This window comes from Apis cerana, linkage group LG13, assembly GCF_029169275.1.
Source record: "Apis cerana isolate GH-2021 linkage group LG13, AcerK_1.0, whole genome shotgun sequence".
Taxonomy (NCBI): Eukaryota; Metazoa; Arthropoda; class Insecta; order Hymenoptera; family Apidae; genus Apis; species Apis cerana.
The window spans coordinates 9090026-9107197 of NC_083864.1; the positions used below are offsets into that span (position 1 = coordinate 9090026).

Sequence of the window (17172 nt, forward strand, 5' to 3'; positions counted from 1 at the left end):
ACGTTGATTGATGAGAAAAGAATTGAAAATATTTGGAATTTCTTTCTTTTCTTTTTTTTTTTTTTTTTTCTAGTCAGTTTTACGATTACGAAGGATTGCGTATGTCTATCGAGCCATTCACCAATTATCGAGGGCTGCCACGGAAACCAAAACGAAATCGTTCGTTATTTTCGCGCAGGCGTCCTCGACGACTCTTCTCGGGAGGATACCGACGATGAGAGTTGTTCATTTGTTCTGAAATTTTTCAAAAATTTGTCCCGTGAATTTTTCTGACAAATTATTTATATTCGTAACGTTTAATTATATCTTAAACTTTTTGACAAGGAACATTTACTTAATTAATTTTCAAACTATCCTTTACTTGTAATATAAAAAAATATATATATAAAATAAAAATTCGTTTTGCAAAGAAACGGTATCAGAAACAATTTCTTTGGAAGCATGAAATCTTCCAAAGAAGTTTCACTTTGCACGTTCTTCGTTTAAGAATTATTTGGATAAATTTTCTTAAAAGGTTATTCTTGATGGACAGAACAGTAATTGAATTGTTTACTGTATCGATAACAACGTTGGAAAAGCTTTCAAATAGAAGCTCTTTTTATAAAAAAGCTGAAAAACTCTAGTGTTTTTTTCTCCATCTTTCTGCCGGGATATCTACTTGTTGCGGAGTTGGCTAGTATTGATTAGTGGAGAAGGAAAGGAGGGAGATCAGAGGGAGACGAACGTTCTCCTCCATAGACATGAATGGTTGCGGTCCACAGAGCCAGATTTTGAGCTTGACCCGGATTCGTCACGCTGGAGTTCACGTTACCTTCACTTTCGTTGCTCGCGTTGTAAACTGACGTGAAAAATCGAGAGTGAACAGTGGCCGAAATCGGCTCCACCTTCGTAAAACACTTATCAAACCTTAACACCTACTAAACAAACCAAACCGATCAAATTCCAACGAAGCTAGCCAAGCAACAATAAAATCAAAAATTTACAAAACGAAAATTCAAAAAATAATTCTAATTTCAGCAAACAATCTCCTTTTTTCAAAAATTTAAAAATCTCTAGAAACAGAGAACGAAAATCTCTCTGAATGGAAAACAATTTCCTTTTTTCCTCGAACGAAGAAAGGAAAAGAATCCATAAAGAGCCTTCAATATCTTCATATCCCTGATATGGATATGAAAAGCAAAGAAACCACCTTAATCAGCGATCTCGACAATCTTTGCGTGTGAAAACGTTTGAAAAAATTTTCGAAGGGAGGGAAAAAAGAAAATATATATACATATATAAAAGAGAGAAAAAAAAAAAAGAAGGAAGAAAAGGAAGAGGTCCTTCGGAGGACGTGGACGGGTCGCACAGGCGCAGCAAGGTCCGAGTTGCTCCTCCATCCCTCCATCGGGGTGGCGAGGGTTGCGCGAGTGCGCAATAAAGGGTTGGCCTGGCCCGAGGGAACGTCGTAGGCTCGTCGCAGTCGAGTGGCTTTTGCCGAGTGCGAGTGTTTATCCGCCGTTTGTCCGCGCCACTTCCATTCACGAAACCGACCCTGTTCCAGCCGTCCCCCTCGTGTGCGTGTGCGCGCGCGCGCGCGTGTGTGTGTGCGCGCGCGAGTGTACGTGTGCAGTTTACGGTTTGCTCGTCTCGTTCCAAAAGGAGATTGGAGGCGTGCACTTTTGCATCGGAGAGTATCGGAGAGTATCGAGAAGAGACGGAGGGGAAGAGTCGAGTGGTCGAGGCGTGTCACTTCCGTATACAGTTGCTCAGTTTATCGAGTGTTGCACGAGGGGTGGCGGTACTGGAGTAGTTCATTTTCGTTTGTCGCGACTACTGCGCGCATATATATATATATATACATATAATATACGTGTATATATATATTTTTTTTTTAACCTCTACTACATTGGATCGAAGTACCTTCTCCTTTCGCGTGAGAAAGAGAGATAGAGAGATAGAGAGAGTGAAAGAGAGAGAGAGAGAAAGAGAGAGAGAATAGAGATGCTGTAGGGTGAGAGAAGGAAGACTGAAAATCTTCGAGCGTGTATGGTGGATTATGCGTGATCGTAGAAAGGAGGAAGTGAGGTAAAAGTGTTTTTTCGAGGCAAAAGCGGGCCGGCGAGCGAGGGGGCTCCGGGATTCGAGCAACAGGTAATTTAAAAGCTGACTCCGAGTGGGGCACCGGTTTCCTGGTCGGGGGTGAGATGGTTGGTTGTTTGGCTGGTGGCCGAGATGATGCAATTTACGCGCCCCTTAATGAAGGCGGAGGCTGTTTCTTGCCCTGTGGAAAATTCGATTTTTCCTTTGTATTGGTGGATATTCTTGTTGGATATCCTTGATCGGAGATAGTGGAAGGGAAAATCCGATTTTTCTTTTCTCGTGGCATATTCATGATTTTCCGTGGCTAGGAGAAAGAGAAAATTGTATTTGTTCTGTGTCGTTTTTCTCCACGTTTTCTGTATTTAAATCGTTTATTTTTTGATACATTTATGATAATTGAAAATCCTTGAGACTTGCAATATGAAATTATATTAAGTAATAATAGAACTTTTATTTACGTATTTTTCTTATTAATTTAGTAAGCTTTTGAATTCTTCCATAATACATATATATATTTTTTGTCTTTTTATTATTTTCAGTCAGTCGTTATATTTAATTTCTAAAAATCATCCCTACCAAGATTCCAATTATTCATCGAATCTCAACTAACAGTCAATATTAATTTAAAAATCAGAATTAAAAAATTATTTTTCCTAAAAATCTTCGTCCACGTCCCCATCTATCGAGATGTCAATTAAATTTCACGTGTCTGAATATCTACATCGCGTAAATAATTTTCACTGGTTAAAGGTCGGATGAAAGTATAATATTGACGGCGTGGGATGTGGATTAAGCGGGTCTGTTGATGCAAGTAGGTTAACTACATCGTAGATAACAGGTCTCGTTACACGGAAGGGTAGTTAAGTCTTTCGTCAGGGGGTGATTTATCGACGGACTTGCAGATTTCCCTATCGGATAAAGGAAAGTGGATTTCGTCCGTTAAAGCGTGTTCGTCGCCTTTTTCTTCGGCAACTTAACGCTGTATCGGTTAACATTTAAACCCATTCATGCGAGAATTCGTCGATTAACCTTAGCTTTAACGACTGCTCCTCGTATCTGCGTATTTCTTGGAGAAATCGTCGATAAAAAAAGTTATATATCTTTGATTTATTGTCTATTTATAAATAAGAGAAACAATTGCAATTGAATTCATACGCTTGTTGTGTTAATTATAAATTCTTCTCTTTTTTTTTTAGCTTTTTCTAAACATTGTTTTGGAGAGAAATTTATTTACTTTTTTGAAGATTCGAGAAGATGAAATATTGTTAGAAAAGTATTTAATAATTATTAAATATAAGGTAAAATTTTTCTAAAATTGCAATAATAAAATTAATAATAATTTTTCATGATTCCTTAAAAATGAAATTTTGGATAATGTTTAATGAGAATGATATTAATAAAAATCGGTTAATATAAAAGATATTTGATCTAATTATTTGCACACAATATTCGTTCATATGTATATGTAAATTTTAGTAATATTGAAATACCGGGATAAATGCCTGGAATTTTTTAGAGCATTAAATGAGAATTTAACGAAATTTCAGTGAATTAAATTTCAGTGAATAATTTTTGCAAAATTTCTGATTCGAAAACATTCGATTATTAATTGTATGGTTAAATATCGTTTTAATATGCGATGGAATATTAATCGAGTAACATTCAAAAATAATTCAAATATAATTCTTTAATTTTAGATTTTACTTATAATATTTTATTCAAGAAAAAAATAAAAAAATAAAAAATGTTATAAATAATAAAATATAATAAAATATAATAAATGCAAGGTACGCGGAACTAAAACCTATCAAGCGTTGGATAAAGCCTTGTTTATCGACTTCAAAGTTTAAAATATGCTTCAAACTTTCAGACAGCCTTCCAAATATATCCTACCTAACATTTAAAACTCATCTATTTTTCTGAGCTTAAATCAATTTTAATACACCCTATAAATCTAAATTATATCGCTCTAATTTAGATTAGAACTTTTATTTTATTTTATAAAATATCATTTTATACATATATATCTTACAAATCAAATAATGCGTTCCAAAAGTTTATTTTTTTTATCTCTTCTTTGAGTCTCTTTTTTCTTTCTATTTTTTGACAAATACATTTTAAGAGGGAAATCGAAATCGAAATCGAAATAATGATTTTCGAATAGGATTCGGGCTACATGAAATTTTTTTCAGGAAAATACGAGCTCGATGCCGGAGGCTTCAGGGTCAGAGGTGGCCGACGAGTCGGATTATTCGATTTTCGAGAATAAAGCCGGCTTGGCCGAGGATATGAAGTTTCTGGCAAGTATGCCGGAACTATGCGACGTGACCTTCCTCGTCGGTGATACCAAAGAACCTATTTGCGCTGTGAAGGCTGTTTTAGCGGCCAGAAGTAGGTTCGTATCGTGTATTATTTCAAATAATAATTTATCTCATTTATTCATTCAGTAGTCAAATTTGAAAATTCTCAAAGTTCAAAGAGAATTCTAAAAATCATTGAGATGTCTACGATTCTTCGAAAAATTTAAAGAATTTTAAAAATTCTAGATTTTTCAACGATTTCAAGGAAAATTCTTCAATTTCTAAAAATTTTAAAAAATTTTTAAATTCAATGATGAAATTCACACAAATTCTTCGTTTTCTTTTTTTTTCAGAGTTTTTCAGAAAATGTTTTACCAGGCACCAAGTCCACAGCGTAAAAAAGAGCCAGCACCGAAAGAGAATAAAATCCGCCTGTTTTTAAAGAGAAGCTCGGAACCGTTGTTGAATCTGCAGAATGCAGCGCAACAGGTAATCGCAATCATTGCGGAAACATCGCTTTATTTGTACTTTTGCTATTCTTTAATAAACAATATCGATGCTATTCGAAGGCAGAAATGTCAAAGCAAATTGAAATTCAAATCGAACAGACAACAGTGTGGGCAGTGAACTTTGAAACATTTTACACGTGGAGTGAAATACACCTACGAATGTTCATATCTTGACATGTTGAAAATTGAATATTTGATTGATAAACTTTGATTTTTGAAAATTTTAATTTAGATCGATTATTTTTAAAAGTGAAAAACATTGGATTTATGAATTCTTCTATTGATATTGGTTATGTTATAGAAAATATGTTTTATATTTAATATGCTTTACATTTAAAATATGGACATTGAGATGTGAAAAATGGGATATAATTTTTTAACGCGAGACTATATTTTCAAGAAAATTGATTTTAAATATTTTAGTGCTACATCTATATTTAACTATATCCTTAACGGGTGTCATAACAGAATGAATATTACTACTTATATTCTGTTATATTATGTTACTATTTATGTCCATTATATTGAATAATGGAAAAAAACGTAGATATGAAACGAGATATTATTGAAAATTTCATTTTGTTGAACACGCAATTTTATTCTTGGTAATAAATTTCTACGTAATTAAGTTTCTTTTATTATAATGTAATATTGTCGTGCATTAATATCTTCTTTCATTAATATTCCCTATTATTCTCCATTATTCAATGCAATTATACAAGCAAATATCTGTATAATTTTATAACCATAGTTTAATATCGAAATATAAGTAAATCGCATACACGCATTGAAATAATTGTGTGCGATTAAATAACTTTGAAATTGCAATTTTTTAGGTACTAAAATTATTTATAGGATATTCTGTATATAAATTTATGCATCTCACAAAAATATTGACAACTTGAAAAATATTTATACATACCGTGTTCAAATACAGTCGTTAAAATGATAGAAATAGTAAGTGTGCGTTTGTTGTGTGCCGTGTAGCGGTCAGGGTTCGCGCAGCAGTTGGCTCCCATACAAGAGGTATTATTATATCGCCACTTCTCTATACGATTTTGCATCCTGATTCTCCTTTTTCTTTTTTTTTTTTCTTTTTTTACTTGTCGATTTCTTTCCTCGGCCTTTCTCTTTCACTCTAATGCTCGCCAAACTACTCTCTCTTTCTTTCTCAGTTCTCTTTCTTTCGTAATTTCTAATAAAAATAACGAGAAGGATCCTGGATAACGACGATCCTAAATAATTTAAAGAATTGGTCAGATGGATTGGCTTGTTTTTTCACTATTTCTCGATGAATGGTTTATAGTAGAATTTTTAGAGCGAGATCTCGCGATGAAGGAGTTATCCTGGAATATCGATTGCATGGAATATTTACGCATTGATATTGTGAAATCAATGTAATTAGTAGTGAAGTTAACAAAATCGATTTAATTATTTCAAAAAAATTATTCAGAATTTAATTAATATTTATGTATATTTGAAATTGTTATGATAACATTTATTTAGCTTTTAAATTATCACAATATTAATGCTATGTTATTTACTTAAAAATATAGAAATTATATTTTACTATATTTAAAGAGATAGACTATGGATTTATTATCTCTGGATATCAGATCTTTTAATTTAAGAAAGGATTATTTGTAATTTCAAAGGATATTAATATATTCGTGGAATATTTGGATTCTAAGGATCAAAACAAATAGAAAAGTTTTTATTCAAAAATTTAGCTTATTTATTAAAGTATAAGCTATTTATTAAAGTTAGATGAAGCGAGATGAAGATAGAATGACACGGAGCGCCATGCCGTGGTATGGCTTGAAACTAAAAATATAACTATCTCACTCTAACTATATCTTGTTTCGTCTAACAAGCTTCGTGTAGCAATTGCTCATAACTTTAATAAATACACCTAAAAATTGATATTTTTATATTGATAATCAACATTTATGTTTAGATTTTTCAAAGATAATTAAAAATATCTCTTAAATAATCATTGAATCAAAATTATTCGAGATAAAATATTACTTCGAAGTTTTCAATCTTATTACTTTCTTTAAATAAACATAATATTCTAAATTGTTTAAATATACAAAATATTGCAATATTAAAACAAATTAACAACAATCATATTATGTTATATCAATCTAGTATCCTTGTGTATGATTAATTATTCAGAAATTACAATGCATCCAACACAATTGAACATATATATATATATATATATATATATATATATATGAAACATTTGTGATTCTAGTCTATCTCTTTCCAATCGGCATGCAAGTCTTGAAGTGACTACACGGTTTCAAAGATCGTATCTTTCTTATAATATAGTATATACAGGCAAATTTGCAATAGCTGTAGACACGCACGATCGCAATCATAATCCTCTTTAGTAGAGGAGGGCACGATTTGATTCTGCATCTCACAATTCGTCGTGCAATCATGAAACTAAAAGCACAGTAGTTCGCCTATAAAGATGTGCACCTATATGAAATTTTTGCGATTTTAATACCTCGATTTTTCAATTTTTCATCGATGCTTAAGCGAACAGTGATGGACGATCTGATTATTAAGAAATCATTGACGAGATGATTTGAATTATTCAAAAATTTGTCTTGCAAAAATAATTTAATCATCGAATTGTTTAATCTTCAGGTTGGAAGTATGTCCATCACTACGTACAGAGATAATCGCTTAGCATGAATTTTCAATTCTCAAATTCGTAATCGTGATACGATGTTTTTGTTGTTATAAATATGAAATTTTGTTTGATGAATCATAGCCGAATCAGCATCATACAGTGATCATCGAGGAATTTGAACCTGATGTGTTTCGCCAGCTGATCGAATACATTCATACTGGATGTGTGACATTGCAACCTAGAACATTATTGGGTATGTGTTTTACAAATATTGTTAATTAAAATAATATTGAAAAGAAAGTTTCTTTCTTTGACGGCTATAATTCAATTATTAATAAATATCGTCTTGATGTACCAATAATTCGTTTCCATTTTATAGGATTGATGAACGCAGCTGATTATTACGGATTGGAACAACTGAGGAAAGCTTGCACAGGATTTGTGCAATGTTGTATAACAGTGGACACAGTGTGCGCTTTATTGGCGTCAGCTGAACGATACATTCAGTACAAATGTACAAAATCTTTGGTTCATAAGGTGAGTTCGCAAAAATGTATAAAACTTTTGGAAACTTTTCTCTCTCTGGTTCGACAAAATTCTGAAAAAAAATAATAGATTAATTTAAAGAATATTATTAAAAATATTACAAATGTATTTTATTTACAGGTATTTGAATTTGTCGACGAACATGGCAACGAAGTGTTGAATTTAGGCTCGTTCACCCTTCTTCCTCAACATGTAGTTCGTTTAATCCTCGCTAGGGAAGAGTTACGTGCCGATGAATTTACTAAATTCCAAGTAAATATTATACTCGATTAAAATCAGTTCTGAAAGATTGGATTGTTATTAAGAGTTCGTCAAAATTACTTATAGGCGGCCTTGATGTGGAGCAAGAAATACTGCGACAGCAATCAGAATCAAGATCTGAAGGATGTGATAGGCAACTTTCTGGAGTACATTCAATTTCACAAGATTCCTGCAAACGTGCTTATGAGGGAAGTTCACCCTCTGGGCCTGGTACCTTCGGGGATCATAGTGAACGCGTTGGCCTATCAGGTGCGTGTTGTTTCAGAAATAACAATGGAATTAAATACTAACACATTCTCACTTCTCGTTCTCTTTTTCTTTCTACTTCTACTAATCAAAATTCCAAGTATTCAGAGTAGAAGCCTAGATATTCTATAACTTTTACCTATAATACGAAAGTCATTTATGCCTTTCATTAGGAATGTCGCAGACAGAACTTTGCAAAATTATTATTACATTAAAAATAAATTAATACATAATATCATTATTAGTCTGATATTTGACAAGATTGACACTGTTACAAGCAGCACTTATAGTGTAGAGGATTGTAGTTTGCGAATTTCTAGCGAAATGAGATAAAAAAATGTACATTCTCCACGAAGGTAACAGTAGTATGCTCTCAGTTCAAAGTTTTTTCGTTCGATATATAACGTTTCGTTATATATCCCTAGAAAGCTAACCCAAGAACGACGAGAAATTATGGTCGGGAATAATTCAAGTATGAATATGCATTTATGATTCTTCTTGTCTCCTTTGATATATATACACACACACATACCTGTTTGTGTCTTTTGTCGAAGCATGCGGAAAAGAGTGCAAATTGTTTAAAAATTTGATTGAAAAATTCATTATGTATATATATATGCGATATAGTGTGTAATATTGAAAATTCTTTTTTGAATGTTTCAAAATTTCTTTTTTAATTTATCTAAAAAATTAAATGTTAATTCGTGTTTTTCTTATTTAGAAATTTTTTTATCCTTGGATAAAAATATTTTATTTTATCTTTATTATTTATTAATAATTGATATTTTATTATTATTTTATTTAATATTTAACACTTAATATTAATCATTAATATGTATATTTTTTTTACTGTTTAATGATATATCACGTTGATGTACTGTTTACATTGTTCAGAATAATATTATAAAATAATTAAAATATTATTCACTTGACGTATCCCTTATAAATTTAATAATCTTGAATATATTAATCATTGTGGACAGTGTAAGAGTGTATCGCTCTTTGTTTTTGAACCTTGGCATATTCACATCTCTAATATATTATTAATTATATGTATCATTTTATATTTTATATTTTTATACACATGTTGAAAGAAAAACTTTTTCCCTTATTGCACATGTAGTATATTTCGATTAGCTCTTGTTAGTTCCTTTTAAATAATAATAAATGTTTCCTGAATTCATTCTTTAAAAATGAACACCCCTTTCCTATTAAATTTATTACGATACATTTAACAGATAAATAACAATATACTTCCCACCGCAATTTAATATATCAATAAGAAAACTTGAAAAAACTTATATCCCTTCGATACGGGGAACGTTATATATTAACCATAATTAAGAAAAATATACTTAAAACTATATTCTTCCATCTTCGAATCTATCCATCTTCTAAAAATCAAAAGAATTTAAGCTTGTTTATCAAGTTATTGCTATTGGACTAAGATACAACTTCGAGTTTCGGCAGCAAGATGGCGCTGCGAATATGACGAATATCCCCATAACGAAAGGGTTGCATCTCGCACCTCGAAACACCTCCCTCCTCCCGAATCACAACCGCAAGAACAACTACGTAGACACGATTCTTCCACCCTTTCATCCACCCTTTCTTCGCCCCATCCCGAAAGCCTCTTAACCAGAGAGTTTGTTGCAGGCAGACCCGACCAGTGTCGACCCCGGAAAGCTCTCCCCCCACAAAGTGAAGCACCAGGACCGTAGTCTGTCGGTGCAATCCTCGTTGCAGGACCAATTCGGGAGCAACACGTCACTGAGCTCGACCGGTTCATACGAGGGGTCCGACGAGAAACAGCATTCAGGTAGCAACTAACCTCCGGCCACGGCCGCACTGATCGCGGCCGTATCGGACGAGCCTCGATGCGAGGGAATTTCTATTAACGATGCGGTCTCGCACCCGCTTGAAGGTAAATACGGCATAGCGGAGCAGGAAATACGGGAGCAGGAACAGTGGCAGAAACACAGGCAGGAAGAGGAGGATCTGCAACGGCTGATCGAGCAGAGGAGTCAGTATCAATCGATGAGGCAGGACGAGGTGCAACGGCAGCACGACGAACAGCTGATCAGAAGGCAGGAGGAGGAGTTGAGGAGGCAGGAGATGCAGGAGGAGTTCGAGAGGAGGCAGAAGAGTATGAAGAAGAAGAAGCAGGAGGAGGAGTTGAAGAGGAAGAGGGCCGAGGAGGAATTGAAGAGGCAAAGAGAGGAAGAGGAGCAGAGGAAGAAGCAGGAGGAGGAGTCGAAGAGGCGGAAGGAAGAGGAGGAGGAACGGAGGAAGCGGAGGGAAGAAGAAGAAGAGAAGAAGATGGAAGATATGGCGAAGCGGGAGGACGAGAAGAAGAAACGATCGGAAGTGGAATTGAGGGACAAGGAAGAAAAGGAGAATTTGGAGAAATATCGAGAGGAGGAGGATCTGAAGAAGGCAGATCAAGAGGAAATTCCACAGAAGAGATTGAAAAGTGAAGAAGATGAGAAACGGCAGGAATTGGAGCAGAGATTAGTGGCAACGATTGAAGATCGGGCTCGAGAAGAAGCAATTGAACCAAAGGAAGAAGAAAAATTGGATGGACAAGTGGAAGAAGAAAAACGAGAGCAGGAAGAGTTGTTGAAACAACAAAAGGAAGAGGAGCAACGAAGAATTCGAGAAGAAAAGAAGATGCAATTACAGCTGGAGGAATTGAAGGCCCATTGGACGTCGCAGCAGGAAGTAATGTTGAGGATGCAGGAGGAAGCGTTGCAACAACAGATAGAGGAAAGAAGATACGAGGATCAATGGGAGAGCAGACAATTCCAGCAATTGCAATTGCAGATAGAGGGTCGAAAACCTGAAGCGGAGAAGAAGTTGGAACAAAGACAGACAACGGAGCGAAAAAGAGGGAGGAAGAGGAAGGAGGGAAGAGTGGAGATTAGGATGCACGAAGCTGAATCGCCGAAGCGCGAACAGCAACTTCAACAATCACAACTTGCAGATGGCGTAACTGGTTTCTACATAAAGATAGTTGTGAGACAGGAAGGCAGAGCCAATTTAGTTTGGTTGTTCAAAACGCACAAATTTTGAATGATTCTTGTTTCTCAATGTCCTCTTTTTTCGATTTGCCACTGCAATTAAAGTTTATAATTAATTGATTATTTTCGAGAAAGAAGATTATTCCAAGGTATGACTATCATTCTTCATATCGTTTAAATAATTTTTATCTCATGAAAAAATTTTCACTTTACGTGTAACGAATCATTGCCAATCATTTTTTTTCCTCTCTCTTTTTTTTTAATATGCATTAATATAATTTTTTATCGTTGTATTATACACAGATATTTAAGATAAGTGTAAAGAGATGTTCACTCATGATGGTTGTTAAATTCAGACCGAATGTCTGTATGTAGATAAGATACGTGCTCATTGTTGAAATGATTTAATAGAATACAATTAAATCTTATTGCGATATATCGTTATTATTTTAAGGGTATTTATAATTTGTACAGTGTCTGTGAGATCTCTAAATTCAACCGGAGAATTATGAGTTCCGCTGCTCAAAAAGAAATTGTCAGAAAATTATACGCTCGAATCTATTTACCTCTAATAAAATTTCCATTGTTAAAGTATCATTTACGGTATCATTTACGATTCGAACGATTGATTTATCCTAGGGAATTATCCGGGAAACTGGCAAAATAATTCTCCGATTGCTTCGAGCGGTGTATCAACATGAAACGTAACTGTTATCGACACCGATTTTACGAGTGTTAATTTTACAACTGACACGTTAACGACTACTTATATACAATAATTTACATACGCTGCCTGTCTCTGAATTCCCCGACCATTTCTTCAATCTAATCATTATCAATTACGCGGTGTCACGCCAGTAATGAAAGAACACGAGTTTCGTCGACATCAATCAAACTCCTCGCTTTCCTGTGAATCAAGTAACTTCATAATAACTTATTATTGCTCTCAGTCTCGAATTTTTTTTTTTATTCCCTATAACGGCTGTTATAAAGCGATAGACTGTCTGAAATATATTTTACGCCAAGCATCTCGAACATCCATTTCGATCATTCGAAGAAAAAAAATCTGTTTTTCTATTCTGTTCGCAAAATTGGACCATCTAACGTTAATCATTTCTCAATCATTTTTATGATTAGCGAATAACAATTTTTTTTTTCTATCATATATGATGTTTTTAAAGAAGATTCAAAATTAATTTTGAAGATATATGTCTTTGCTTCGAGTAAGATCATCTTCGTTTATTAGTGATGGATAATAATTATTGAAGTATACGTAAAAAAAAATGTAAATAATATTAAAAATTTACTGTAAAATAAAAATTACAAAAAATTATCCTTCGTTATCGTATTATTTGTGACAAGAAAATTTTTATCAAAATGCACATATAGCGGAAATAAATTATAATATTCGTGTTATATGGTCCATTCTATAGTATAGCAAGTATTACGATAAAAATTGAAAATGTCACAATAAAAATTATCGATCGTTAAGAATTAAAAAAAAAAAGATTTTATCAGAAAAATAGAAAATGTATGCATACGTGAATCAATTTACTTGTAAAAGAAAAAAAAGCAACAGTAAAAGTAAAAAGAAAATAACGTTATTGTTAAATTTTATCATATTCACTGAAGGAATTGTAAAAATTGAAAATATATTACATATTACGTATGCATACAATAATATAATATTAATATATAACGATTTGTATCAAAGAAGAAATATCGTTTTTGAGATGCAAGGTGTTCGAGAGCTGTGGTCGATGATTTGACAATGACAAACGATTTCTACGAAAAATATCGTATCTCCGTTGCTATTCCAATTTTATTTTCATGCTTCAGACTTTCGAAAATCAGCATTTTTTAAAATGAAAAACTTGACAAGAATTATATTTTAACTTTCGTACAAAATTCAATTTATAGACTCGTCAGGTTTTATTTATTAAATCTATTAAAAATTTCTCTATTATTGAATCTTATTATATTATTATATTAATGTAAAAATTATTTATTTGTCTTTTTTCACATAATTAAAATTCGTAAGATCTCGTTGATAATTTTGAGGTTATATTATTACTTTTCGTCACGATTACGATTGATAATATCATTGCTGATGCATGAATAATTTTACACGACTGTGAAGCTCTTTAATCGTGACTCGCATCCACTTGCATTCTTGCAACGAAAATATGTTTATGAAACTGTGAATATATATAAAATAATAATTAAGTAACGTTTATCATGCAGCGGGAGGAAAAGTGTTCTCGATAATAATTTCGAAATTATTTCTCTTATTTAACCCCCACTTAACACTCTCTTATATTTCATTTATTAAAATTACAAACACACGAATTATATTATTTTTTTAAAAATTGTAACTGTAATAATTTTCTTACTCTCGACACTCAATAATAACAATAATAAATAAACTAATGAAATAATCACACGAAATAATTAACGTTATATTTTCATTTTCGTACGAATATCGAAAAAATCATTTTCTACGAAAATATTTCAATTTCCAACTAAAAAGAAAAATATACACACATATATATTCTAAATTACACTTTCATACTTTTTTCTAAAAATATGTATACAATTTATCAGAGAGAGAGAGAGAGAGAGAGAGAGAGAGAGAGAGAGAAAATTATTCAATTTCTTCCTGTTAACATTCTTCTTCCTAACTGCCGCGTTTAAGCTAATTGTTTAAGGAAAAAAAAGAAAAAAAGAAAAAAAGAAAAAGACAAAGAAGAGTATCTATTGAACGTTGTTGATGTAATACTCAGCATTGGTACAAAGCAGAACGACGACTCATTGATTCGCCGAATGCTGTGTCCATGGTTCACGCGATCAGGGGGGAAAGAATATTGTACAAAGCGAATAATTTAAACGTTGACATAATTTTATTCATGTTGAGCGAACGTGTCTTTGCGAAGTTGTTTCGAAGAAAAACGAGTTAGTTGCTACCGATTCGCAAAACGATGCGCAATCCTCGCGTGTCGAATCGAAACAGATGTATCTATGTAAATTATTAATGTGGCGATTATCGTGCGATTCGTGTTTTATGTATAATCGAGACTATTTCTTCAAATGATAATTATGTATGTACGTTGAAAATATAATATATAATTTAATTCATCTGTTAAATTTATCAATTGACATTTGTCGATTAACCGAAAGCATTTTCTCCACGAATTTTAAGTTCAATCGGTGAAAAGCAAATCTTAATTTCAAGAAAACTTGAAGAAATCTCTTGAAGAAACTTCGATTTCATATCGAACTCGATATAAGAAGAACATGTGATGTGTAGACATGTTACATTAATAATTGTTTAGAAGAGGAACAAATTTAGGGGAAGATAGAAGAAGAATTATTCTGCATCGATTTCGTCGTTCTCCTTTCGTACTGTTGACAATACTTTAATCGTATGGTATACATACACCTTTCTATCTCAGGCTAAATGTAAAATGATATACATATATAATATATAGGATTATATATATGATAAAAATTATAGAAGATATTGTATAATCTATGAGTGTATTGTCTCTCTGTTTCACGGCGATTCGTGAATTTGTAACTATATTTAAAATATGTTATACAAAATATAGTACTACTAATTATGATTTATATAATTATTTTTGGTAGAATAATTAAAATTACTCAAAATTAATTTGCAAATGATTGACGTGATTGACGGAATATTTACAAAATAATATACGTCAATGTAATTAATTGAAAAACTTTGTTCAAGATTTATTCCACTGTTAAGAACTACAATTAATGATTTTTATAATCTTTGCATTTTCTTCTTTTTTTTTTTTATAAAAACTTATATAGCCTTTCAATGAGTTTCAGAGATCGACAAAATAGACGTCACATCCTTCTCGAGTATCATTCAAAAATATCACTTAACACGTACAATTACAATACCAATACGAAAAGAATTTTTAAAAAACTTTTTAAATTACAAAGATATATGAGATAACAATTAAAATTTAGAAAAGAAACTGATAATGAACGAAAGATGGACATATATAAAACATCATATTCGCATCCCTTGCATAAAATTTTATCTCCGTTACTGAATATAAGTTGTTCGAATTGTTCGAGACGAAACTTTTCACAAAGTTTTCAATGATATTTCGATCTCGAACAGGTATGCAACAAATTGCACATTGATAATCGCGTAAAAAAAGGAGAACAACGGAACCATGCATCAAATCGTGAAACTAAATCCAGAAACGGTCACTGGAAAATAATATTTTATCATTGTCGCGTTGTATAAACGGGGCTAAAAGTTGCATTAAGTGTCAAGAGTATATTTATGAATGTGGCGTAGCCCATTTAAATCTGTGTATCGTTGTCTGTCTGTGCGCATCGTTACTTCTGCTGTTTTGTACTTAAGGTGTGTGTAAAAAAAAAAGAAAAAAAAAGAAAAAAAAGATTAACAAAATGATATGTCTGTTGAACATGGCGCCGACTATTCGTTATGACGTTATCATCGACCCTATTTTTCGTGAAATTCGACCGATCGAATCGAAATTTATCGTCATTTATTTTATATCTCTGATTTGTGGATCTGGACAAATTTTAATCGAGTCAATTTCTTTCGAAGAATTTCTAAATATCATTTAGATTTTGTTCAAAAATATGTAAAAGACCAAAGATATCGATTCGATCGATGAAAGAGAGTTTCACACGCATAACATATACACACACATACTACGATCGGTGCAAATCTAAAGTTCGATCTCTATCATGTTGTGATATTCTGTAGCCAAATAAGTTAAAAATAAAGGGAGAAGAGCGTGATGTCAAGAAGCCACGAACCGTGAAATCTATCCTATCCTTAAATATCCTTGGTTAAAAAATTTCTAAATATATTAAATATTTATCATATGTTCTTCTCAATTTCATAATGTTCACAAATTAAACTAGCTCCTCTCCTAATTCCTTGCATTTAAATGAGTAATATTTACATTCTTCTATTCTCTCTAACAGAATTTCAACGGATAGATAGAAGGTGAAAGATCAAGCAGAAGCACCTTTCGACTCTAAAAACCACTTCCTCGAGAGATTATGCTTGTACGTTGTTAAAAGCAACATATGGCAAGCGGTACTGCGAGAATAATTATATTTTCGATGTATTGATGACTGTGTCTGACGCAACGATCGACGGGAATTTGAGCGATCTATCGTGTAATCCTTCATTGATTTCTCGATATCGACATTAATGATCCATTTAAGGTATCTTTATCCTGTGATAATCGTCATTCGAACGAATCCAGTTGTGGCCGATTAGAAGTAAATCTGCAACGGAATGAGCATGAGTAGGAAGGTAAGTGAAGCGGTAAAATATGTTATTATATCGTAAATATATATTTAGTTACTTTATGTTAAAAGTAGCTGTACTCGTTCGAAAGGCTTGACAGCAATTTTACACTCGAGTCGAATACGAGCAATTTTCTAGCCGGATTTATCGCGACAACGAGATTTATCGCAAATAGTTACAGTACTGTATAATTGTAGTGGGATAAATGTAAAATATTTTCCAGGTAATG

The 17172-nt window shown here is 32.7% G+C and overlaps 1 protein-coding gene and 1 long non-coding RNA gene across 4 annotated transcripts; one reads left to right on the forward strand and one right to left on the reverse strand.

The window, feature by feature from the left end:
* Positions 1-43: 43 nt before the first annotated feature.
* Positions 44-16432, forward strand: LOC108004031 (serine-enriched protein). Of its 3 annotated transcripts, XM_028669803.2 has the most exons (9): positions 4277-4477; positions 4736-4871; positions 5879-5917; positions 7680-7791; positions 7918-8075; positions 8205-8336; positions 8412-8594; positions 10248-10410; positions 10516-16432. In XM_028669803.2, exons 1-9 carry the CDS (start codon positions 4290-4292, stop codon positions 11661-11663), a joined length of 2259 nt encoding a protein of 752 aa, XP_028525604.2. In that variant the 5' UTR covers positions 4277-4289; the 3' UTR covers positions 11664-16432. The 3 variants fall into 3 exon arrangements, with proteins under 3 accessions (XP_061940064.1, XP_028525604.2, XP_061940063.1); XM_062084080.1 differs by lacking the exon at positions 5879-5917 and adding an exon at positions 44-2133 and having other exon boundaries at positions 4275-4477; positions 10248-12944; XM_062084079.1 differs by lacking the exon at positions 5879-5917.
* Positions 16020-17112, reverse strand: LOC133667201 (uncharacterized). Its single transcript, XR_009832458.1, has 2 exons — positions 17002-17112; positions 16020-16921 (listed from the first exon to the last, which is right to left on the reverse strand). It is a non-coding gene; the product is annotated as an uncharacterized LOC133667201 (long non-coding RNA).
* Positions 17113-17172: the final 60 nt, after the last annotated feature.

Bases quoted from the DNA above. Each gene is read 5' to 3' on its own strand.
- LOC108004031 (XM_028669803.2), top strand. From the start codon at position 4,290: ATGCCGGAGGCTTCAGGGTCAGAGGTGGCCGACGAGTCGGATTATTCG. The intron at 8,076-8,204 runs GTGAGTTCGCAA...TTTTATTTACAG, and splicing joins CAAAATCTTTGGTTCATAAG to GTATTTGAATTTGTCGACGA. The intron at 8,595-10,247 runs GTGCGTGTTGTT...AGTTTGTTGCAG, and splicing joins TGAACGCGTTGGCCTATCAG to GCAGACCCGACCAGTGTCGA.